General features: G+C 38.9%; 1 protein-coding gene across 2 annotated transcripts in view; it reads left to right on the top strand.

Moving 5' to 3' along the window:
- Window positions 1-26,881, top strand: part of LOC122798011 (fer-1-like protein 6) — a 1,810,759-nt gene that overhangs the window by 1,474,449 nt on the left and 309,429 nt on the right. For both annotated transcript variants that reach the window (XM_044066595.1, XM_044066597.1), the window contains exon 33: window positions 5,978-6,148. In XM_044066595.1, coding sequence (XP_043922530.1) covers window positions 5,978-6,148 — 171 coding nt within the window. The remainder of the gene's footprint in view (window positions 1-5,977; window positions 6,149-26,881) is intronic.

Below are 26,881 nucleotides of genomic sequence, written 5' to 3'. Positions count from 1 at the left end.
ACTGAAAATGGGCTCATTTCAGCCCAGTGGACTTTCCTGGTTAACAAGAGCAAATAAATAAATAAATAAAACAGAGGTTGAGAGAACTGTGGTATGTCTCAAGAAAAGCTGTAGAGCAGCAAGAACTCTCCTCTCAAAATTAATCAGAAGTCCATAGTGAATGGTGGTCATCTTAAATACCATAGATGTGGAAAACTGCTAAAGAAACCAAAAAGATCTATGGAATAAGTAAAACTTGACAATGATACTTAATTCTCAAACATTGGATTAAAATGTCTAAAAGCTACACAAATGTTATGCTGATGTAAACAGCCTGTGGTGTGCTTTGTATAGTATTGAGTTTAATGTGCTTAATTCACTATAGTTTCATAGTTTCATAGTTTCATAGTATAGTTTCATAGTATAGTACTAGGCTATCTGCCCTGGGGCATTTGTAAGCCTAGCCATAGTGATGTGGCTTTTGCACCCCATGAAATGGTGCAAAAATTGTACAGAATAAATTTAGAATACTGTGCCTCTGTTTAGTAGTGACACAGTGAAGGTCCCCTTATATAATAGAATTAGTTTACTGTGCCCCTGTCTAGTCATGACACAGATGTGACCCCTGGGGTAAACTTACGATCTCCCATCCACTCATCAAGATTTCTCTTGAAAAGAGTCAGTGAGGGGCTCTGCCTAATATGAACTGGGATCCTGTTCCAAAGCATGGGAAGCCTCTGGGTTATGAATCTATCCCTCCAGCATGTCCTATTCATACTTGTGCCGAGGTTTAAGTCTTTAGCTCTCATGGTCCTGATGGATTTGGATTTTTTGAGGTGGAGCATGTCCATCAGATCCTGATTGGATATGGCCTTGTACATCAGGCAGAGATCACCTCTGAGCAGGCGGTATGCTACTGAATAGAGCTGAAGTTTCTTTAGTCTGGCAGAATAAGACATACGTTGGAGACCCTTGATCCTCTTGGTGAGGTACTTTTGTGGTCTCTCCAGCTGTTGCAAATGCCGGGTGAGGTACATACCAAATGGGGCATTGTACTCAATCATGGGTCTGATGAGGGAGGAATATAGGGGTACAATGACATCCTTGGATCTGGATGTGAATCCCTTCATGATGAGGTGTGCAAGGTAGAATGTTTTTCTAACCACTTTGGCAACATGGGTGTCAAATGAGAGGTCACTGTCGACTTGGGTCCCTAGGTCTCTGATTACTTTTTCTGTACTCAGTGGGTTGCTGTCTATGTGATAATTTGTGGGTACTTTGTTTTTCCCAAAGGGGATGACTTTACATTTTTTGGCATTTAGTTTAAGGCCGTGACTCCGGCACCAGTTGTCCATTTCTGTGAGGCCTTTTTGTAGGATGTGTGTGTCTGCTGGTGTATCGACTATGGCGCCTAGTTTGCAGTCATCTGCGAACTTTGTCAGCCACAGCCCTCCCATGTTTACTTTAACATCTGAGAAATAAATGCCGAACAAGAGGGGTCCCAGGACAGATCCCTGTGGGACACCACTTGTGACTGGCTTTGAGTCTGACATTGCTCCAGCGATTTTAACTTTATGGGTTCTGTCCTTTAGCCAGTTTGCAACCCATCTAATGACATAAGGGTTTACTTTTAAGCTGTTGAGCTTATCTATGATGCCTGAGTGGGGTATTGTGTCGAAGGCCTTAGCCAAGTCCAGGTATGCTGTATGGACTGCTTTGCCCTCATCAATGGCTCTAGTGACTGTTTCGAAAAAGTCAACCAGGTTTAAAAGGCAGGATCTGCCCTTTACAAAGCCGAACTGAGTGGGGTCAAGTGTCTGTAGTTCCCCTATGTCTCTGTTTATGAGTTCCATAATGATTCTTTCCATAGCTTTGCAGACCAGGCTGGTTAAGCTTATGGGGTGGTGTTTTCCAGGGTCTGTAGAGGCACCCCCCTTGTGGAGTGGCACCACTGTTGCTGTACGCCAGTGTTCAGATACATATCCCGAAGTAAGGCTAAGGTTAAATAGCATTTTTATGGGTGGGTTTAGCTCCTCTTGGAGTTCACGTAACACGCAACCCGGGATACTATCAGGTCCCATTGATGCTGTGTTTTTTTGCTTTGTTTAGGGCGGTTCTCACTTGAACATCTGAGATGACAGGGAGATTACATTCAGCTGGGATAAGTATTTCTTCTTTTGGGGGTGAAGGAGGGGAGAAATTTGCACTGAACCTGTCAGCCAGAATGTTGGCAATATCTGTGGGTTCAGTGTATTTTATGTTGTTGTGAACCAACTCTGAGCATATCTGAGGGTTTCCACCCAGGTTTCTAACATAGCTGAAGAAGGCTTTGTGGTTATCTTTAGTGTCCTTAGTGATTTTTCTCTCAAAGTTGGCCTTGGATGTTTTTATGAGAGAACGTAGTTTTCTGCTAATGTTGATCAGAGATGTCTTCCCTTCATGTGATTTTGCTCTGACGTGCAGTAGCTTCCTTCTTTTGTTATACAATTTGTTTATGGCTGAGGTCCACCAGACAGGGCGCTTACCTTTGGTGGAGAGGGACTTGGATTTGTTTGGGATTGCATGATCCATGCATTCTTGGAGATATCCATAAAAAGCATTTGTGAAGGATTCGGCATTGTGGGATGTGGTATCCACTGGCACAGTGGGCTTAAAGGATACCATCTCAGTCTTAAGAAGAGTGAAGTCTGCTTTTGAGAAGTTTTTCACAGTGGTCTTTTGTGCTGGGGGTGGAGGTGGGATATGTACATCCAGGGTGATTAGTTTGTGGTCAGATCTCACTAGTGAGGGGTATACTTCCGGTGTGGAGCATTTTGTCCCCATGTTTGTGATGATCAGGTCAAGTATATTATCTCCCCTAGTGGGAGAGGTGACTAGTTGTTCCAGTGCATTTGAATTTATGAATTCCAGGAACCTTTGGGCTAGGGTATTAGGGCTAGAATAATGTACCCAATCTATGTTTGGGTAGTTGAAGTCTCCTAGTATGATGGTATTTTGTGATACATTCATATCCTCCAATATCTTCAGGAAGGCTGAGTGGGGTTCTTGAGATTGGGAGGGTGGTCTGTAACATGCTACCAGTTGTATAGCAGTTTTGCCTATGGTTAGTTGCACCTGTATGGTCTCTGATGCTTCATGTGTTGCTACTAACCTGGAGGTGTGGGTGTCCTTGATGAATATGGACACTCCCCCTCCCTTTGTGGTTCGGCCCGGGTTTTGGGGCCGAAAAGCATGATACGAGGTATAGCCTGGTTAGCGCTGGGGTGCTCTCCGGAGCCTTGAACCAGGTTTCAGTTACTGCACAGACGTCGATGTTCTCCATGCTGAGGAGCGCATCAAGTGCCTGCATCTTGAGATTTAGACTTCTGGCGTTGAGCAGCATTACCCTTATTTTTTTTCCATTTTTGTTTTCTAAGGAGGTGGGTTTGTCTTTTGAGCCTTGCCTAAAAAGGCACTATGGGGGTGGCAGGAGCCTTAGCCAATATCCGGAAGCCCAGTGGTGACAGGTGTAAGCCATCCCTTGCGAAGCAGCATGGCTTGTCCAACATGTCATCCCAGGCAGACAGATATTGGATCCCCTTAGAATGACACCAGTACTTGAGCCAATTGTTAAAGCTGATCATGTTGTCTTTGTATTGTGGTATCATTCTTGGTGAGGGCAGGATGCTGCTCAGGGTCAGGGTCATACCAGCCTGGGCTACATAATCGGAGAGCTCCTCTATGTCTCTTTTCATGTAGTCCAGGAGGTACGTCTCAGGTCATTCACACCAGCATGGACAATGATGGAGTCATATTTGTACTTGCTTTGGAGTGACCTGAGTGCGTGTGTTATGTGGCGGATCCTAGCTCCCGATAGACAGCTCACAGTCACCTTCTCCTTGTTCAACCTGGTCAGCGGGACATCAGTGTGTCTGACTATAGAGTCACCTATTACTAGTGTATCAGGCAAGGTGTTTGGCCTTAAGGGCTGTGATTGGTTGACACACTGATTTATTGAAGTATGTGTTGCATGTGTTTTGTTTTGAGGTGGTGGATTTTTGGATGTCTGCTTTGGGAGCCTCTGTTGTTTTGGTAAGTTTTTTATTAGAGCCTCCGAGTATGTCTTTGTGTTTTTATGTGTTTGGTTTGCAGTTGTGGTAGGTATATGTGGGACTGGGATTGTTGTGTGTGTGGTTGCCATCTCCTCCTGTCTGGTCATGCCAGCCCTGAGTTGAGAGAGTTCAGCCTCCAGTTTGGCTATATAGTTGCATCTCTCACATGTATTTGTGTTTGTTGGGAGGAGGAGAGGGTTGTCTGTGTACAGGAGACAATTGTAGCATTGTCTCAAGATACCCAGATTGACCAGCTGAACTGGAGACGACGCCAGTAATCTACCACTCGGCATGCTAGAACAGTATAAGGGAGTGCTGTACCTTTAAGGGAAGTGGATATTCACAGGGGTGGTGAGTAGATGTAGTGCTTTACTTAGTACGAGAGTGCTTACTTAGTAGAGAAGTATTGAGAACAAGTGCTAGGCTTTAATATAGTGAGTAGTCTGGTTATACTAAGAGAAGAGCTTCCTTAAGGGAAAATTTGAAGAGCAGACTTGGTGGAGCCAGAAAAAGTTTAACCTTGTTTAACCGGCGCTGCGCTATGCACACAACCGCGCAAAGCCGTGCAAATGCGGATTTTAAACAGTGAACTACAAAAGAGCTAGAAATGGTCCAAAACAACCAATTACTACAGCTTCTTGTGCTGAGGTCACTTCCTACAGGGACAGATAGGCTGCTCAAGGCTCCCCACTCCCACTGGTGAGCAAATAAACTTCCTTCTATCCAAGTAAGGTAATGGACAACACAGGAACTACACCACAGCCCAGACTACAGCAATGCCTGTAAACTGGTCTAAACTAGTCGAGGAAGGTGGGAAAACAAGGATTATTTTTTGTTGATACATGTCACACCATAGACTAGACTTTTTTTTTTCTTCTAGTCACCTGACCATCATCTCACACTTGTGCCGCTCCTTGTTTACTGGGTCTTTTACCTGTTGTGATTCATCCTTTCATCTTTTACCTGTTGTGATTCATCCTGATATCTCTGCATTAGGTTTGGGTTCAGCAAGGAAACTGAAGTGCCCTGGGACGGAAACATACTGCTGTCATGGTATACTTCCTTCTGTGCCCCACTCCTAAAATGATTTAAGAGCACATTGTGCTTCCCCTCACTGCATAGAGCTAAATTCAGCAGGGATCCCTGCCCACCCACGGTACCATTTCATGGTTGTTCCCCTGGCCTTCATCAGGGAAATAAACCTGCATTCCCCTCTCCTGCAGCCCTGAGGATAAGTGTAACCATCATCACACGCATAAGCCACCAATCAAACTCGGGTAGCATGGGCCATAGTCAGGGCCTACCTCATAAATTTAAAGTATACACATACGTTTGTGAGTGTGTGTGTATGTATGTGGTAATGCACATGTGTAGATATTATTTTAACTAAAAAATAAGGATGCAAAATATGGAGTATAAGAATAAATGCTAATGATTATGACCTAGCCATGAGGAGCTCCACATTCTGTGGTTCATCTTCTGAAGAATTTACCCTGAACATATGCCTCATGGAAACTAGAAATGTACTCAAGTGACTTTGTTGTTTAATCGCCATTCTAACAAATGTCCATTGACTGACTTAAATTGAATGACTCTTATGTTCACTTGGTGGTTTAAGGGTATGGATATAGATTATAACTAAACATAGGTTTAGGCTTTTTATACTTCAGCACCAACAATTAAGGACATGTATTTGGTTTAGGAGAGACAAATAAATTCCACATTACTAAATATGGAGAAATTGTGTAAGTGACTTGTGATTAAGATCAGTTAGGAACAACCTTCTTTGCTTCTGAACATAAAATTAAAAAAAAAAAATGAAATTACTTTTTTCTGTTATAGCACAAGGGCTTTTTTTCTGATTATCGTAAACCTATTATTTTTTTAAATTCTGTTATTCTGTGTAGGTCATATGAGCTGCAAGCAACATTTCCATCAGAATCTCTGCTAACCCTGATGATATACGACTATGATTTGATTGGAACAGATGACTTTATTGGAGAAACGAAAATTGACCTTGAAAACAGGTTTTACAGCAGACATCGTGCCACATGTGGGCTACAGTCAGAATATGCCATGTAAGAGTATGCATTCTAGACCTGTGAATCTTATGATACTAATATAAAAGTATAGCAGGTGCATATTGATTGACATTATATATGTATGGGAGAAAGACAAACCTGAAAATTAAACTTGTAAAGTGTTATGAGTGTAGAAAAGAACTTCAATGTTGAAAATGACTGTGCAAGGAAATATAAGAAACAGCATTATTATATTTTTACAATATTAGTTTTAGGTACGTTCCTCATTTATGCTGTTAGAAAGCTTTCCTTTGTAACTAAAATTACTTTACTCATATTATTTCACAATAAAAATAAAATTTATTACAGCTGACTTTGAAGCAACATTAGGCTATCTGAAATTGTATGGACCAGAAGAATAAAAACTAACCTTATGAATGCATTTTACCACAATATTCACAACTGAGCAATGCATGTACATAAATCCATTATTTTTATAAGGGTGAACAAAGAAGAAACTATTATTAGTGTCAGTGTAAAGTTATAAGAAACTATTATCGGACACTAACCAGGAAAAAGAAGGCATTCATTTACTTATCACATCTGTGACAGTTCCTAGAATGATAGTTTGACTCCAACGTCATGAATATCAAATGTGTGACAGTTGTTAGAAAGGCAGCTAGTTCGACTCCTAGGTCATAAATATCACATCTGTGGCTGTTCCTATGACAGTTCAACTCCTAGGTCACAAATATTACATCTGTGGCAGTTCTTAAAACAACTGTAACTCAGACTCCTAAGTCATGAATGACATATCTGTGGCATTTCCTAGAATGACAGTAAGTCAGACGTCTAGGTCATAGATATCACATTTGTGGCACTTCCTAAAATGACAGTTTGACTCTTAGGTCATAAATATCACATCTGAAGCAGTTCTTAGAATGACAGTTTATCAGAGCCTTAGGTCATGGATATCACATCTGTGGCAGTTCCTATGATGGCAGTTTGACTCATAGGTCATGAATATCATATCTGTAATAGTACCTAGAGTGACAGTTTAACTCCTAGGTTATGAAAGTCACATCTGTGGCAGTTCCTAGGATGACACTAATCAGACTCCTAGGTCTTGAATATCACATGTGGCATTTCCTGGAATGACATCAGGTCAGACTCCTAGATCATGAATATCAGATTTGTGGCAGTTCCTAGAATGACAGTCAGACTCCTAGGCTGTGAATACCACATTTGTGGCAGTTCCTAGGATGACAGTAATCAGACTGCTACATCCTGAATATCATATCTCTGGCATTTCCTACAAATGACAGTTTGACTCCTAGGTAATGAATATCACAACTGTGGCAGTTCCTAGAATGACAGTAAGTCTGACTTCTAGATCATGGATGTCACATTTGTGGCATTTCCTGAAACAATAGTTTGACTCCTAGGTCATGAATATCACATCTGCCGCAGTTCCTAGAATGACATTATGTCAGATTGCTAGGTCATGACTATCATGTGTGTGGCAGTTCCTAGAATGGCAGTTCACCTCATAGGTCATGAATATCACATCTGTGACAGTTCCTAGAGTGACAGTTCAACTCCTAAGTCATGAAAATCACATCTGTGGCACTTTGTAGAATGCCAGTCAGATTTCTATGTCATGAATATCATATCTGTGGCAGTACCTAGAATTGAAGTAAGTCAGACTTCTAGGTCATGGATATCACATCTGTGGCATTTCCTACAAATGATAGTTAGGCTAACTACTAGGTAATGAATATCACAACTATGGCAGTTGGTAGAATGACAGTACGTCAGACTCTTAAGTCATGAATATCACATCTGTGGCAGTCGCTAGAATGACAGTAAGTCAGACTCCTAGGTTTGCCTCATAGGTCGTGAATATCACATTTGCGTCATAAAAACAATCCAATACCATGTTCACTGTCTTATGCTATTACCACTATCCTCCGGTATAATGCTAATGTCTTCCTGCCCCTCCTACATTATTTTATAACTTAATTAAATGTATCTCTCAAACTCTTTACAAACATCTACAATAATAAACTCTCCTTTTCTACAAAATTTTATAACTAATTTCATTAGAAATCTTAGACTCCTTTCAAACCTTTCTTCACTGAAATGAAAGAACACTTAGCTTTTTTACAATAATGTTTCCCTTCTGCAGTAAAAATCCATTTACTTCTGCAAGATTTTACAGCTGGAACAACTATATAGACTTATAATTGTTGATGTAAATACTTTACTGTATATACCTGTCTTGTAATTATTTGTGTTGTTTCATGAGAAATGTAACTGTTGTTTTTTCTGAGGACTGTTTGAAATTCACTTGTTAATATAAATGTACTGTGGTGGAACTATTCTCCCTGGGTCTTAGCTGGAAATGGGCTGTGCCCAGTTAGACTTTCCGGATCAACAAAGACAAATAAATAAATAGGTCATGAATATCACATCTGTTGCAGTTCAAATTGCAGTTCAAAGAATGAGTTAAACTCCTAAGTCATGAATATCACATCTGTGGCAGTTCAAAGAATATCAGTTAGTTTGACTCCTAGGTCATGAACGAAGTCTACAAGAAACATTTGCCTGAAGGAAAAACTTTCCATGTCATACATTGAACAGTGTTTGCTTGGGATTATTCTGCCTGCATTTTTACATTATTGATAATCATATGCCAGATCATTGCACCTCAGGGAAAATTATATTCATTTTATAGGATCCTCAGACAAAATAAAAATCTCTTTCGGTAATATGGATTAGTCAAGATTTGGAATCTGTGGTTAGGTATGCATGAGCATTGTTCTTCCAAACTTTTACTTTACTGGTCTAGCTGATTAAAGTACTGAAAAGGCATCAAGGCTGTAAGACCTGCATATAAGCCAGGTGAATAAACATGGAAAGACAGGAGAAACTGCTGACCAACTCACCTTCTCCCCTACCTTCCTCCACAGTGGGGGCTAATTAGTGAAAAGTCTTCTTCTTGTGGAAACCAGGGGTTACCTTAAAGTACTCTAAGAAACAATATAGGTAGGATGTATTTAGGTTAAATATTTTGCAGTTAACTATCAAAACCAGGAATCACTCAATATTTTTTAATGAAAACGTCAACTACATATGTCGATTTTATGAACTTCGGGTATACCAATATCCGTCCGTCATAAACACAGGGATCATCATTCGAACCCCCTAACTTCCTGTTTCAAATGCGTGTATTTACTTTTAGTTTTTGCAGGAGGCAAGCCCCCCTGCACCCCACATGTTGGGGGCTACACACGCCACACACCCTACATATTATATATTCCAACTCCGAGATTGCACTGCAGTGAGGAAAATGTTAAAATTTCCCAATCCTCACTGTAGTGCTATCCGTTATCAGAATGCTGATCTCATATTAGTGAATGGACACTACCATTTGCTAATGTGAATTTGAACATTTCCAGATTGGCATTACAGAAACCTGGAAACACACATTCATCCATTCCAGTTTCACATAAGTGCCATTCCACGTTATGATAGTAAACCATGTTTTGCTTGTACAGACGTGAAAAGCACTTGTACATGCACAGCTTCATGGTCTGGATCTATTTTACATGTTTTTGCAATAGGTAAATAATGCCAGAGCTGCAATAAGAAATACCCTACATTATAGACAGACAGCTGAAGTGTTTAATCTCTGATGAGCCTGTTATTGAAAAAACGAAAGAGTATAGTAGAAGAATGAAAAAGGGAACCCTCAGAGGACGGTGCAATAGGATGGGCTTGTAAAGTAGGAGGGAAGATAGAATCTGCAAGAAAGAAGATGGTGGTATGACATCTTCTTCAAATCTTACATTTGCATGTCCTCTTTGCTACTTTATCTAACATATGGAGCTGCCATTAATTCAAATCATGTCCCCAGAAAGACCAATAGATTTGCACCCTGCCTGCAGGAAGAGTGTCACTAACAATCAATTCACACTGGTTTACATGGAAAGGCAAAGGGAAAGGGACCCTGTAGGCAGCACATTATAAAGTAGTAGTTATTGTTTACATACATATTTTGTTCACTAAAATGGATGCCAGGAGATTCTAGGCTGCTTTTTGTGGGCAACAAAGCCCTTTCTCTTTCTATGAAGTTTGAATATAATTAACTGCAAGACTGAAAAACTTCTAAATAAGTTGCACATCTAATTTACAGGTCAGTCACTGGTGAAATAACCGTGCAGATTGTTGATATTCTGTTGTGACTACACACATGTATAGTGGCTATAGTTTATAGTGCAAATGCAAAATGGTGCATCAGAGAGCTAGCAGCATGCAAGAACATCTTCACCTCATTATAAAAACAGCCTTGGACCTAAACTATATCCCTTAACAAACAAGTGAAAGCCAAGCGGGTGCATGCCGTTGGAATTACTAACAATAGTGAACTGCAGTTGTCACACTTGCTTCACCCACATGGCAACTGTATATAAAAAGCTTTTACAATCCAATAAAATTGCAACATGAAATACCACATTTCAGTTGTGATTTTCATTCTAAATGAGATTGTGATCTTGCTTATAATATGGTTGATAAAGCAAAGTCTTGTAGCAGTTAAATTATAAATGGCTTCCCTTCAGATACTTGGTAGTACTTTGATTTGTGTCTAACTGAGCAGGAATTTTCTTTATCATTTATATCACCTTCCTTCCTACTGAGTTTATAACTAGGACAGCATTTTAATTTGTGATGCTTAATCTGAGATTGCAACATCAATTGTAGTAACCTGAGTGAGATGATAGTAACAACATAAATAGACTGTGAGGAGTTAGACCACCCATATGATTGGTATACATTGCCCCCCCCAAAATAAACATCTTAGTATTTGAAGCTAGTGTGTTTGTATGATATTATGTACCTTTTTCTATCTATTTCCATTATTCCACAGAAAGAAATCCCATTGCATATCATATTAAGTAACAGTATGACAAGAAATACACGAAACCAAAGGAATAACTAACTGTCTCGGCTATAACCTTAAATAGACAAACAGTAACTACAGCTCACATGTAGTATTATTGAATATATTGTTCCATATATTCTTCAGAATCATAGAAGAAGATTGAGAAATAGAGAAAGAAAGTTACAGGGGTTAATTCATATGTTGTTAGGCATCTCATCCTTAGTAATAAGTAATAAAGTAAATTACGCACTACAACAACAAACATTCTTAAACCTCTGCATTAGTGGGTTTCATGGTCTTAAACAATTCATCTCCAAAATCAATTTAGGGAACAATTTTGGTTTTAGATTGACTTTTATTCTTTTCCTCCTGGCTGTCCCCAGGTCTCTATGGTTAGTCTGATCCAAAACATTTCAGTATTCTCCTACTAGTAACCTCTACTGCTTCTGTTTTCTAGCTATGATTTTCTGAGCTGCCACAGTAATCAACCACAATAGAAACAGACTGCTCATTGACATGTATTCAGTGAAGATACTACAGATCGCAAACTCTGTAGAGAAGTTGATGAGATCACACAAAAATAATTACATTCCTGAGTCAAACTAAGCCAGAAACTGTTTTTTTTATTTTGGATTGACATATATGATATAAAACCAAGACCCACGTTAACCATAATAACAGCTTCAGGATGATTTGACTATGAGAGGAAAATACTTGGCTAGATACTCCAGAGTATAGAATAATTAGTACATACATTGTCAGGCAACAAATGTCAGCTGTGAGCTATTCAGGTATTAAATGGAGATTTTTAACTAACTGCTGGGTTGCTAGATGAGATCTTCAGACCGGGATTGCATCCAGGAAAAAGGTTATTACGTCTCTTATACTCCTCCCTCATTAGACCAATAATTGAATATAACACCCCATTTTTTATGTACCTCCCAAAACATCTGCACCAACTGGAAAGGCCAGAGAAATACCTCACAAAGCGAATCCATGGACTCCAATACATGTCCTGTGTGGAGAGGCTCAAATCACTATCACTGTACTTGGTATTGTACAGATTGCTCAGAGGTGCTCTCTGTCTCACCTACAAGGCAATCTCGGACCCTGCCCTGCAAAAGATGGTCCATATCTGTAAATTTAACTCCTCGCACATTACCCACTCGAAAGGCCTGAATCTAACAGGTGACATCAACAAAACCTGCTGAAGAGACAGGTTTGTCTCCCAGAGGCTGCCCCATCTCTGAAACAGACTTCCCATACATGTCAAACAGAGTACCTAGCTGAATCCAACCAAATGGTGTTGAAGTGCTGAAGTATAACCAAGTAACGAATAGAAGCACAACGTTGCAAGTCCACAGATACGATTTATTAATACAACATACACAAATAGTTAAGCGCTTTCATCAAACAGTATGACTTTGTCAGAACAATTAAAATATAAACTTTCAAGCTTAAATAACACACAGTTTGAATTCATTGGTCTAGAAGTTAACAAATCATATTCCAAACATGCCAAATCTCATGAATAATGGATGGAAAACAAATAAATAATCCAATGTTAAAAATGTATACCATTGCAATATACAAATAAAATATAAAATCATGTAAAAATATCACATTTTTAAGAAAGGTTATAATGCTAAAGTGCAAAAGTGTACACTACTTGAACATTTTAAAGAAAAACTTTTTTGCTTGCTAAAATTACTTCACTGACTGAACAGCCAGTGTATTATACTGAATCTGCCTTCTCTTTCAAAACAGGCATAATTGAAAAATGTTCATTAATGCCTGGGGGATGGTCCGCGGCTAATCTAAGTTGCCACATCAATTCCTTCTTATGCAACCTATTTTGCCAATCACCCCCCCTCACATCCACTGAGACAAAGTCCAAAATACCAAATGTAAAAACCACTGAAATTTCTACACAAACCACTATGTTTGTATAATGCATTAGTATTTTTTCCACATTTCGTATCATATAAATGCTCATATATCCTGTTCTTCAACATCCTTTCCATCTTTCCGACATAAATTGAAGAACAGGAATTGCATTTAGCAAGATATACCAGCTTACTGGAACAACAGTTCCCATTTTTCAAGTAAATGTGACACTTAGTAAGATTATTAATAGTGATGTCACGTTCAAGCATTATATATGAACAATAATGACATCTACCACAAGGCTTACTACCATATGAGTTTCTCTGTTTTTCATTAGAATTTCTAGAAACCTTCACCAAAGATTTTATATTACTACCCACTTTGGTGGAGAAAATAGGCTTGTCACCAAGAACCCGAATTATTTCAGGATTAGTTCTAAAAATATTCCAATTCTTTGACAAAGTTGTTTTTACTTGGGAATAAAAGGGACTAAACTGTACCACACATGCCTGCTGGAAATTGGTACCAACCCTGGTATTGCCAAAACCAACAATATCACTTGGTTTATGATTAATGCTACCCAATAATGGTTTCTACACGGTACCCCATTTTTCACCAACCTCCTTGAGTATTGAATCAATGAAGTACCCCGGGTAGCCTCTCTCTAGAAACATCTTCCTTAAATTCTGAAATTCCAGTACCATGTCCTCTTTTGTAGTAGTCATTCTGGTGAACACCCGTGAAAAGGAAATTCTTGAGAGTATCAGAAATAATAGTGACATACGAATCATGACCCCAGACAAAGGGGGAGGGGTGGTTATTTATGGTGTGGAGGAATATAATAATGATATGCAAAATATACTATTCCAGGAGGATAGATATTCTTTATGTTCCAAAAATGAAATTAATATTTCCTATCGTAGACTGGATAGTTACCTATATGAATACCTGATAGATCAGAGAATTTCCAAGGAAGAATATAATTTTCTATTAAATAAATTTCCTAAGATACCTACCATTTTTGGGATACCGAAGGTACACAAAGATTTTAGGAAACCACCGTTCAGACCCATAGTTGCAGTCGCAGGTTCTAAGACACACAACCTAGCGGTTTATGTGGATGTAAAATTGAAGCACATTGTGAGCAAATTTCCGCATATGTTAAAGGATTCTTGGGATTTTTTGGGTCAACTTAAGCAAGATATCTGGGTGGCTGATTGTTGGTTTCTTACAACTGATGTACAGGACCTTTTTTCTTGTATTCCCAAACTGGAGGGGTTAGATTTTTTCCAGGAAGTTCTCTTTTCCCTCTCTGTTTTAAAACCCGACGAGGTAACACTTTTATGTGAATTAATGAGTCTGATTCTTGAGAATAATTTCCTATTCTTTGGTGGTGAATATTTTAAACAACTGCAGGGAGTTGCTATGGGTGCTGCCTGCGCCCCTTTGTATGTTAATCTGGTGCTCCTAGGGTGGGAACAAAAATATATTTTTCCACCTGATATGGAATTTTCATCTTGCATTGCATACTATGGTAGATTTTTGAATGATATTTTTACTGTGTGGAAAGGGGATGTAGCAGGAATCCCTAGGTTTTTGGAATATATAAATCAGACTACTAGGTATTTAAAATTTACTTTTCAATATCACCAGCAAGAAATCAATTTCCTTGATGTGCAGATTTTTAAAAAACAAAACAGGTTCCACTCAAAAATCTACAGAAAAAATACATTTTGCAATGCATATTTGCATTATACTAGTCACCACCCTGTTCACCAGAAAATAAGTATTGTAAAGGGGCAGGCAGTGAGGATAGCCAGAATGACCACTACAAAAGAGGACGTGGTACTGGAATTTCAGAATTTAAGGAAGATGTTTCTAGAGAGAGGCTACCCGGGGTACTTCATTGATTCAGTACTCAAGGAGGTTGGTGAAAAATGGGGTACCGTGTAGAAACCATTATTGGGTAGCATTAATCATAAACCAAGTGATATTGTTGGTTTTGGCAATACCAGGGTTGGTACCAATTTCCAGCAGGCATGTGTGGTACAGTTTAGTCCCTTTTATTCCCAAGTAAAAACAACTTTGTCAAAGAATTGGAATATTTTTAGAACTAATCCTGAAATAATTCGGGTTCTTGGTGACAAGCCTATTTTCTCCACCAAAGTGGGTAGTAATATAAAATCTTTGGTGGAGGTTTCTAGAAATTCTAATGAAAAACAGAGAAACTCATATGGTAGTAAGCCTTGTGGTAGATGTCATTATTGTTCATATATAATGCTTGAACGTGACATCACTATTAATAATCTTACTAAGTGTCACATTTACTTGAAAAATGGGAACTGTTGTTCCAGTAAGCTGGTATATCTTGCTAAATGCAATTCCTGTTCTTCATTTTATGTCGGAAAGACGGAAAGGATGTTGAAGAACAGGATATATGAGCATTTATATGATACGAAATGTGGAAAAAATACTAATGCATTATACAAACATAGTGGTTTGTGTAGAAATTTCAGTGGTTTTAAGTTTGGTATTTTGGACTTTGTCTCAGTGGATGTGGGGGGGGGTGATTGGCAAAATAGGTTGCATAAGAAGGAATTGATGTGGCAACTTAGATTAGCCGCGGACCATCCCCCAGGCATTAATGAACATTTTTCAATTATGCCTGTTTTGAAAGAGAAGGCAGATTCAGTATAATACACTGGCTGTTCAGTCAGTGAAGTAATTTTAGCAAGCAAAAAAACTTTTTCTTTAAAATGTTCAAGTAGTGTATACTTTTGCACTTTAGCATTATAACCTTTCTTAAAAATGTGATATTTTTACATGATTTTATATTTTATATGTATATTGCAATGGTATACATTTTTAACATTGGATTATTTATTTGTTTTCCATTCATTATTCATGAGATTTGGCATGTTTGGAATACGATTTGTTAAGTTCTAGAACAATGAATTCAAACTGTGTGTTATTTAAGCTTGAAAGTTTATATTTTAATTGTTCTGACGAAGTCATGCTGTTTGATGAAAGCGCTTAACTATTTGTGTATGTTGTATTAATAAATCGTATCTGTGGACTCGCAACGTTGTGCTTCTATTCGTTACAGAGTACCTAGCTGACCCTCTTCAAGCACAACCTTGACGAGTGGATGGGAAAACACAAATGTGTCCCAGGGATATCATCTGTGTCCCTCTCTGACAGGGGTGACAGGTGCTGACTGATGTTTCTTTTTGGGGATAAACTCTTGGCTAGGATTGTAAGGGCCCCAGGGCCATTAGCCTAGTAACCTCCTTTGATCCTATGGTCTGTCTGGCAGCTCTACCCAATCAAGGAGCCAATATCATAATAAACCTGCAGTAATAGAAAATATAAGGTAGATCAATATTTTTTGAATACAACCAAACTATTCATAATGGAGAAATGGATGGGCTTAGAGTTACTCCTCTGCTAATTCATTCCACTTGAATTGAACATGATGGAATAGCGGGCTATAACTGAATACAGTGGAATATTTAATAGCAAAATTGGAATGAAGTAATGTTTTTCATTTTGATCACAGCTGCAGTTGCCTTGGTTACACAGGTTATATCCTGACAAGGATATAACAGCTGGACAGCTTTCAAAGCTTCAAGGCTCCTTCCACATGCCCAGACTGTCAAGCAGCTTCAGCTGAGCTGACTAAAACATAGATTTGAGTGCAAAAATCTTCAGAACTTTACTGCTGCCAAAGACTATGCTCCTCTGAGTCTTTTGAGGACTGATGATTGGCTTGGATTAATTACTACTCCAGCGTTCAAATCAAGCACCACCATCAACCTCAAATATTTTGGGCAGCCATTAACAAATTATTACTACCAGGCAAAAGTGGCTCTCCATCTCCCACTCTAGTAAATAACACAGACGGCACCGCTATTCAATTTAACAAATGCTTTACTGAGACAATATTAACCCTAGCCAACCAACAGGAAAAAAAAAAAACACAAACCCCCCTCCTTTGAACCCATCACTACTCACACAAATAATAGCTCCTTCCAATGTCTGTCTCTATAGATAGGATAAAAAATACCTCAAAAAACTAAAGTCTACTACACTGGCTGTTGACAAACTACCAGGGGAATTTCTAAAAACTGTTGCCGATGCAGTGACTTACCCTATTACCATTCTAATTAACAGATCTCTTTCAGAAGCCATTGTCCCCAAAATTAGGAAAATATCTCATATAATCCCCCTACACAAAGGAGGTACCTCCACAGAACTTACAAACTACCGACCAATAGCAATACTATCCCCTTCAGCAAAAATCCTTGAAAAGTGCATACATTTCTAAATGTTAGACTACTTGCATACACATAAACTCCTGTCTAACACTCAGCATGGCTTTTACTCCTTCCATAGTACCACCACTTCCTTTTTGTCTTTCACCAATACAGTAACCACTCATAGAAACAATGGTAAATTTGTTTCTGCCACCTTTCTAGACCTATCAAATGCCTTTGATATTGTTAGACATGACATTCTTATCAAAGAACTATCAGAATTAGCACTTTCTCAATCCTTCATAGCCTGGTTCCAAAGCTATCTAGCTGGTCATCAAGAAGCAATTCTGTGGTAACAAGAACTCTCACTCCTTCTTCCAGTTGCTCTCGGTGTTCTCCTGGGTTCTACATTAAACAGACTACTTTTCACTCTCAATACCAACAAGCTCTATTCCTCCACTCCCAATGCATCTGTTATACAGTAAGCAGATGATTCTACATTAATTTGTGCAGCTTCCTCACTACAGGAACTCCACACATTAACACAGGAATCATTCCTCTCTATTGAATCATGGCTATCCATATCCAACTTATACTAAACCCTGGTAAAACCAAATTACTGCTCTTTAAACCTACTAGGTCCACCTCATCAACTACCACCATTCATATAATATCCAGCAACAAAACTGCTCTCTCCCCCACAGAGCATACCAAACTCCTAGGCGTAGAGACTGATAACAATCTATGATTTGATATTCACATCTCCTAGACCATCAAGAAAGTCCACAAAAAACTAGGTATCCTCTATAGAAATAAACAATTCCTTACCCAACAGTCAAAAGCAACCATAGCCCACACTCACCTTATTTCTACTCTCCTCTATGCCTCCCCTATTCTTACCAACCGTAGAAAATCAAACCTAGCTAAGCTTGACTCCTGCTACAACAAAATCGCTAGATTCGCCTCAGACTCCCCATTTAGATCTCATCATTGCTCATCCACAAGGCAGCTCAATGGGCTGGAACTTCCCCAACTATTACACTACAATCAGCTCTTTCTGTGTCATAAAATTCTGTATCAACCTGAAAAAACCCCGCATTACAAAACATACTTCTCCCCCACAGCAATAAGAGGACTCTTCGATTCAGTAATAAATTTATGCTCACTGTAATTAAATCCAATAACACAGCAGGGGACTTCCTCTTCTCAAACTAAGTAACTAAAATCTGGAACAATCTACCCAGTCATATACCTACTGTCACTTCCTTCACACGGTTTAAAAAATCATTAAAAAACCCATCTCATTAGTCACTGGCTCTGCCCCTGTACTACACCAGGTTAGACCCTCCTCCATTATTCTTACCACTCTAAGCTTTCCTGAAAATTCCTATACCTGTCAGTGTATTAATAGGTCACTGTCCTAGGATTGTATATATACTTAAAGTATATGATTATGTTCTGGTTTACACTTTATCTTATGCAGCTGCTGATATACATGTCACTCCAGCAAGTATACTGATGTTCCCTTAGACTTGAACCTCTAGCAGTGATATATACTCTCTCTGATGGACTAATAGTGCTGTTATATCTGTATTTGTTAGTTGAGTTATGACTAACTGCTTTTGACTGATATTTTTTCTTTGCAAAATTTCTAAGATGCTACATACTATTAGTTTTTGACTGTAATTTTTTACTTTAATTTTCTCTTTGCTAAATTTGAAATAATCTATATACTATTTGTTTTTTGATTTGTGGAGCTTTTCTTCCGGGCCTCCACTGAAAATGGACTTGTGTCCAGTGGATTATCTCAGTTAACAAATGTAAAATAAAACAAAATAATAAATAAAATAAACTGTGCTTTCCGTAGCTGGACAGATAAGTTCCTTTTGGGAAAAAAAGTTTCCATTTTCTTTTTTTACTGACATTTTATTACTTTCCCTTTCAGGAAAGTTATTTTAATGCTGGGAGTGTTGCATTTTAATGGATTGTCTTGAAACTGTACTGCACTTTTAAACAGAGCACTCATTATTTGTCAGTTTAAAAGTAATGTTATCTAACTGATGAACTTATGTTTATTTTAATGCTATGGACTACCATCCTATTTGAAAATGCTTTATCCCAGAACCCTCTGGTGTAGAACTTACAGCCACTATGAACTGAGGGTTAGCTACATCCTCTGTGGCTGTTGGGGTCCCCTCAGTGGGCAAGGGAGAAGGAGAACCACTATTGTTGATCCTGGGAGTGGGAACAGAGAAGGTTTTCCTGTTGTATCAGATTACTTTGCCCATCCTAGGGGAAGCAGTGGCTGCTATTAGTAACATAGATGGCTCTACTTTTCCTGTCAAAAACAAACAGAAAACCAAGCATGTATCTACTTCTCCTCAAATCTCTTTGGATGGGAGTAGTTTACCAGGACTGGTGCAGGGTTTGATTCAGGCTATTGATCCGAGTGTTTTCTGGTAAAAGAAAGAGGAATGTCTCTTTTCCTAATGAGATTCAGGATTATGAATCTGAACAGGAAGTTGCAGAGATGGATTCATTTTTTTTTCTTAGATTTTTTGATTCAGACTTGGAAGAAAACTCACTTCCTGATTCTCCCTATGGAGATTTATTTTTCTCTGAGACTATTGCTAGAATGTCCCAGTGTTTTCAGTGGGAGAACACTGAGGTTTCTCAGTCCTTGAAAAAATACTACAAGTTATTAAGCAGGTCTTCCAGAACCTACACCCATTCTTCCTGTCCTGTCTGCTTTAGATGATGTGTGTCTTACTGCCTACAGTTTTCCTGGTAGTAAGCTTGCAGTCCCTAAAAAGGCAGATTGGATGTATAAAGTTCCCCATTCTTTTAATTAATATATACTATTCCCAAACCTGACCCAGCAGCTATAGCCTTAGTTGACTCCTCTGCTGCTGGGCACTTAGTGAATTCTAGTTCTACACTGTCTGATAAGGATGGAACAATTATTGATAGGTAAGGGAAAATACTTCTGCAACTTTGAATTTCAGAATTTTAAATTGTCAGGCTCAATTGTTTATTCTGACATATTGTGAAAATATGATGAATGTTTTATCTACAGTTTCTTCTTGTGAAGAAAAAATCTGCTTTAAATAACTTAATTTCTTATATTGCACAGGTCACTCATTGTTTGCAGTGTGTGTGTGTGTGACTCTTCTGATATTTTTCCTGGGCTGTGGCCACTGGGATGTTTTTTTAAGGAGGTTTGCTTGGCTGCATTATCAGAACCTCCCAGATGATGATAAAAATTAGATTTTAAATTCTGCCTTGGATAGAAATTTAGTGTTTGGCCCTTCTGCTGCAGAGATGATTAAAAAGGGAAATGAAAGGAGCAAGCTGATTCAGGGAATCTCTATGAATTTTTATCCCTTCTTTTCCAAATTGTCCAAGGGATATACTTTCTTCTCATCCTCATCCATTTTCAGCAAAAAAAAAAAAAAAACAGTATAAACAGTCTGAACAGAATATGGTTAAGAAGTGGCAAGTAGGTACCAAAAAGAAGTCTCAAACCTCCCAAAACCAAAAACACTCCAACAAGTCTGAATGACTATTCAGGAGAACCTGTTGACTCTTCCTCTTTCAAGTTTCCTGGTAACATTATACTTAAAAGATGCTTACCACATTCCTATTCATCCAGACTTTAGGTGTTTCTTAAGGTTTTATGTGTCTGGAGCACAATATCAGTTATCTGCCTTACCCTTTAGACTATCCACTGCACCAACACCAAGAGTGTTTACAAAGTATCTAGCTCCAGTTATAGCTCATTCCAGGCTACATGGTATTCCCATTTTTCCATATTTAGATGACTTGCTCATCTTTACAGAGTTTTTTTATTCAAAATGTCAATAATCTAGCTCTACTGGGTGAGAGATCTTTTGCACAAGCTGGGATTCCAAGAGTACAGTCAAAATCCTTTCTTGACTCCCTCATACAGGATTGTGCTCCTGGGATGTCAGCTATGCATCTCAGTTCAAAGAGTTTTTCTTCGACAGGAAAAATAAATCATTATTTAGATCTATTTCAAAAGTTTTCCACTCAGGCTTTGGTCATTGCAAGGGAATACCTCACAATTTTGGATCTGATGGCATCTATGATTCTCATGATACCCCTTGCAACACTCCACATGAGAAAGATACTGTGGTATCTGAAATCTGTTTGGTCCCAATATCAACACCCTTTATCTCTTTAGATTCCATCCAATAGCAGGGATTGTCAAAAGAGAAATCACTTGATACAGAAAACAGATATAATTAAATAAAGGTCTCCCCTTCTCTTTCCCTGCTCCATGGCAATCAGTCATCACAGATGCTTCAGACTTTACCTGAGGAGCAGTTTCTGGAGAGATAAAAGTATATAGGGTGTGAGACACCAGGGACAGTTGCAAGTACATAATTATCCAGGAGAAGCTTGTCCTGGTGAAGGCACTCAATTCACTAAACCATCGTTGGTCCTCAGGACCTCGTCAAGTGGTTACAGATAATACCACAGTGATGTTTTAATCAACAAGCAAGGGGAAGCCAGGTTATATCCACTTTGCAGACTAGCCATGCTATGTTAGGGTATAACTTCACAGTCATATCCCCAGGATAAACTTCTTCTGTGTCAGTGGATTGCCACCTATTTTGGTAGCTAGGGTAACTTATATTTGATCATCTTATCTCTGTATTGTGGCATCATTCTTGGTGCCTCACAGAACTTTCAAACAGTTCAGGAACAGCAAGCCTGTAACTGAACTTTTTAACTCTCAGAAAAGTGGGAAAACATAAAACTACAGTTTCAAGTCAGTAACCACAGCACAATCTCACTTTACAGGCATCCTACATTCTGTCAGAGCAAAATTTTGTGGAAGCAAGCTGAGCAGGACCAGGGCAGACCATCACAAATGGAAATTAGATCCAGAGGTCTTCCAAGATTTGATCATCTGTGGACAGGTTCTTAAGTAGACCTCTTTGCTTCCTCTCTAAACACTCACCTGGAAAAATTCTGTTCTAGGACTCCATGAAAGAAGGCCTAAAATAAAGATGCCTTTTCTTTTCTTCAGACAGGAATGTTCCTGTGTACCTTTCCACTCTTTCCACTAATATACAGAGTACTTCTGAAGATTTAGAAGGAATCCCCCAAGATCATTGTGGTGACTCCCTTCTGGCACAGGCAGCCAAGGTTCTCCCTTCTTTTGGAACTGGCCAGGGGCAATTGCCACAAACTTCCTCACAAAATAGATCTACTCACACAAGAACAGGGTTATTTGATCTACCCTATTTATTTATTTATTTTATTTATTTTACATTTGTTGACTATGCTAGTCTAACTGGATACATGTCCATTTTCAGTAGAGGCCCAGGGAGAAAAGCTCCAAGACATATACAAAAAATATGGGGAGATAAGCTCCAAGATAGATACAATATACAATATAAAAAGTTGCAACAGTCCAAAGTTAAACAGCTGTTGGTAATATAAAGTACAGTACTCATCATAAGCATAACTCAGATAATAATAGGTAATTATACAAGAGATGTTACTATATACATATATATGAATTGTCATGTCATAGTCTTTAGTATCTTAAGGATAAGTCTATAAAGGTGATAAGTATTCATTAGTGTAAGGGAGGAAAGTTAGTCAGGGTAGTGCAGGGGCATAGCCAGTGGGTATGGAGGAATAGTTTTAGCTTCTGTTTAAATATAGTTAATGAAGGCAGAGATATGAGTTCAGTGGGTAAAAGATTCCAGTGCTTTCCAACAGCATTAGAGAAGAGGGAGTCTCCTGCCAAGTTGTTGGCTTTGCAAGTATTGATAAGTATTTTGTTTGAGGAGCGTAAATTCTTAAGATTGTTGTAAGGGGTAATGATGCTAGTGAGTACTGGAGTGTTGGTGGGTTGGTAAAGGGTTGTATGGGCTATAGTAAGCTGGTGAAATTGAACTTGGTTTGGAAATTCAAGCCATCCGAGTTGCTTTAGAGTAAGACAGTGATGTGTTCTAATAGGAGAGGCAGTTGCAAATCTGGCAGTATTATTATAGGAGATTGCTAGTTTATTTAGATTGTTCTTAGAAAGGTTGGTATAGATAGGTGAAGCATAGAGTAGAGTGGAGATTAAGTGAGTTCTGGCTATATCAGTCCTGGCTACTGGAGTAAGAAAGGGTTTGATTCTATAGATGGACTCTAATTTTTTGTTGATTGTTTTTACTGTGCTGTTTATATGAGTATCAACATTAAGGTTGCTATCTATTGTTATTCCTAGAAGTTTGGTGGTAGGTTCAGGAGATATAAGAGTACCATTATTAGATGTGAGAGAGAAATTTATTAGGGTGGACTTTCGGGTTGGGGTGAACAGTAAAAGTTTAGTTTTTTGGAGTTTAGGAGGAGGCAGCGGTTTAAAGAACATTGTTCTACAGTATTAAATGAATTTTGGATAAGGGACTGCAGTTCAGTTTGAGAAGAGGCTGAACAGATTATTGTAGAGCTGTCTGCATATTGAATGCAGGTGGTCTGAGGAATTGAAGAGTGAAGGTCATTGATAAAGATGGAAAATAGGAATGGGCCCAATATGGAGCCCTGAGGAACACCAAGGGAAATGGGAAGGTGGTTAGATAGTTTATTGTCCCATAGTACAGCATTTTGTCTATTGTCTAAGTAAGATTTAAAACAATTAATTGCTAGAGGTTCAAGTGGAAGGGATTTCAGTATATTTATGAGGAGCTGGTGATTGACCATATCAAAAGCTTTAGATAAATCAGTAAAGACTGCAGAGGAAAGAGTATTATTGTCACAGTTTTTGTTAATGCAGTCTGTGAAGGACAGGAGGGCAGTGGTGGTACTATGGAAAGGTCTGAATGCATATTGACAGTTGGCAAGTAGGTTATTTTGGAGTAGGTGGTTAAGTAGTTGCTTATGGATGCATTTCTCCATTATTTTTTCTAGGGGAGATAGTAGAGCTATAGGACGGTAGTTAGAAAAGTCATAAAAGTTTCCACCTTTATGTAGTGGGATGATATGAGAAATTTTCCAGATAGATGGGATGGTTCCTTCACTTATGGTTTGGTTAACAAGAATGGAGATGGGATAGGCTATGACTTTAGCCCCTTTTTGCAGGTATTCTGCTGGGAGATGGTTGGCTGAGGGGGTGGTAGGTTTTAGTTTTTGGAGAAGACAGCAGATAAAGGAAGTAGAAACTGGTTGTAAGTTAAAAGGTGGAGGTGGGCTTGTCATAGTTGTAAGCAGTTTTAAGAAATCAGGAGAATGTTGACTAGCAAGAGTTTGGATGGTGTCTGTGAAGAAAGAATTGAAGGCATTAGCAGTATAAGTGGGATTCTCAGGGTTAGTGCCTTGTGGGTTAGGTGTACTGGATTGTCCTGGGTATAGTAGTTTGTTGATGCTAGACCAAAACTTTTGTGTTTTTTTTTTTTTGGTAAGTTTGCTGTATTTGACAATAATAGTCTTTTTTGTCTAAGAGGGTGGCTTTTTTTGCAAGATTTCTAAGTTGTCTATAGATTTGGTGATCTTTAGGATCCTTACAGTATTATGCCATTTAGCCCAACATTTGTTTCTATGAAGGATGTTTTGCCTAGTAGCGTTTGAGAGCCAGGGGCAGGCTTAGTTTTATTTCTAACAGAGCGAATTGGGGCGTGTTAGTCAAGGATGGCTAAGAATGTGGAATTAAAGTATTCCACAGCTTTGTTTAGTGGGAGTGATTTGAGTGGAGACCAATTACAGTGTCTAAGTTCTGTTTGGAAGAGTTCAGGTTTTGTGTATTGTTCTGAAAGTGTTTGGACTGTGGTGGTGGTGCTGCGGTAGCATTGTCGCTTCACAGCAAGACGTTGTCCTGTTCAGTTCTCAGCTAGAGCACCTTCTGTGTGGAGACATGCGTGAATGGGCGTACCTTCATTGAAGGTTGTGCATCAGGGCTGGCAACTCGGCACATAAAAATCTACTGCCAATCATTAGCGGACTGGAGTTTTGCTGTGGTGACCCCTAACCTGTAAAAGCCAAAAGACACAAACAAATTGTTCTGAAAGTGTTTGGAAAAGTTAGGTTGGTTTTGTGCCTGATAATATAAGTTAGTGAGTGGTCACTTAGGTCATCTGGGAAGGTTCCTACTCTGTATGTTTGGTGGGGAGTATTAGTCAGAATACAGTCTAAGGTACTTTGTACTTTGTTTGTTATTGGGTTTATTAATTCTAATAGGGGAGTTAATATTTTGTGAAAAGCCATATAGATTAATGTGGGTGGTAGGGTGTACATTACTACAGGAGCTCCAGTCTATATTAAAGTTTCCTATGACTATAGTTTCTTGTGGGAGATTAATAGAGAGCCAGTTAAGAATATTTTCAAGGGTGTTAACGTTATTTTCTGGAGGAAGGTGGATACAGATGATGTATATAGATTTACATGAGTTAACCTGAAATTTAGAAATGAGGATTTCAGCATTATTGTCTGAAGGTGGTTTAAGGTTTGCAGTGCTGACTTGTAGCTCTGCTTTATAAAGGATTGCTACCCATCCTCCCTTTTTGGCTGTGTGGTCTAGTCTAAGAATATTGTAGCCAGGTGGGGTGACTTCATTGTCTTTGATTGTAGGTTTTAGCCATGTTTCAGATAAATATAAGATGACAAATAGGTGGATATCTAGGAGGGTGTGGAGCTGGGCAATTGTATTATTGATGCTGGGCATGTTGAGATGAGCTATATAGAGAGAGTTAGAAGGTTTAGTAGGGGCTAGGTTATTCCTATTGCTAGAGATGCACTTATCAATAGGAAGTGTGGTGTTTGGACTGGGGTTGGGATGGATGTCCCCATCTAGTAAGGAGTGGAGGTGTATTTTATTTATAGGGTACCGAGGCTTGTAATAATAGTCAAGTAACTTTCTGGTGTTTAGAATGGTATAATTAATGTGTGCTAGTCTATGATATTTGGCTTGTAGGTAGCAGGGTTTGGATGTGGTGTTTATGAAGTTTTGGAAAGTAGGCAGTGGTAGTGTTAAAGTGTGTTTGGAGGGGAAGGTAATGGAGAGGTATAATGTTTGTTCATAGGAGGTTAGCAGATAGGCAATGGTAAGAGGAGGAAAGAGTGACACTAAGAGTAGTATTTGTATTTGGTGTGGGGTGGTTAAAATAGCCATTTAATATGATTGTACAGTGGATGAAGAATGGGAGGAAAGGAAGTGTAAGCAGGTTAGGAGATAAATCAATTGGTGAGATGTATGAAGGAGGGATGGGAGGTGGGGTAAGAAAAGGTGATATGTTTAATGAGGGTTGGGAGTGAAAATTAGATGACCTGCTAGAGTGGAGCAGATTTGATGGGGGTGTGGTTTTAGAGGAATAAGTGTAGGACCACTAGGACTGAGTGGTAATTGGGGGCAGGGTAAGAGAGCAGAGTGAGCCCGCAGGACGAACAGAGCAGGTAGAGACCAGTGAGTGAAACAGGCAAGGAGAACAATCAGTGAAATGCTGATTGATAAGGTAAGTTAGGATGGGGTAGTTGAAGAATAAATGAGAAGTAGAGTGGAAGATTTCCAAGGAGGATAGTGGGAGATTACAGCAAAACAGGAGGTGTAAGAGAGAAATATAGTAACAAGGTGGAGACAGTAGTCAGTAGAAAAAGTTATTCTTGGGATGGTGGATAGTCAAAAGGATAAGGACTGGATAAGGGGTCCACCTAGTGGCCGGAGACTTGAATTACACAGTAGAATTGTCT

The sequence above is a fragment of the Protopterus annectens genome, chromosome 3.part1 (assembly GCF_019279795.1).
Source record: "Protopterus annectens isolate FY-2018-M chromosome 3.part1, PAN1.0, whole genome shotgun sequence".
Taxonomy (NCBI): Eukaryota; Metazoa; Chordata; order Ceratodontiformes; family Protopteridae; genus Protopterus; species Protopterus annectens.
The sequence above is the reverse complement of the archived record's forward strand: the minus strand, read 5'-3'. Positions and strand labels throughout refer to the sequence as shown.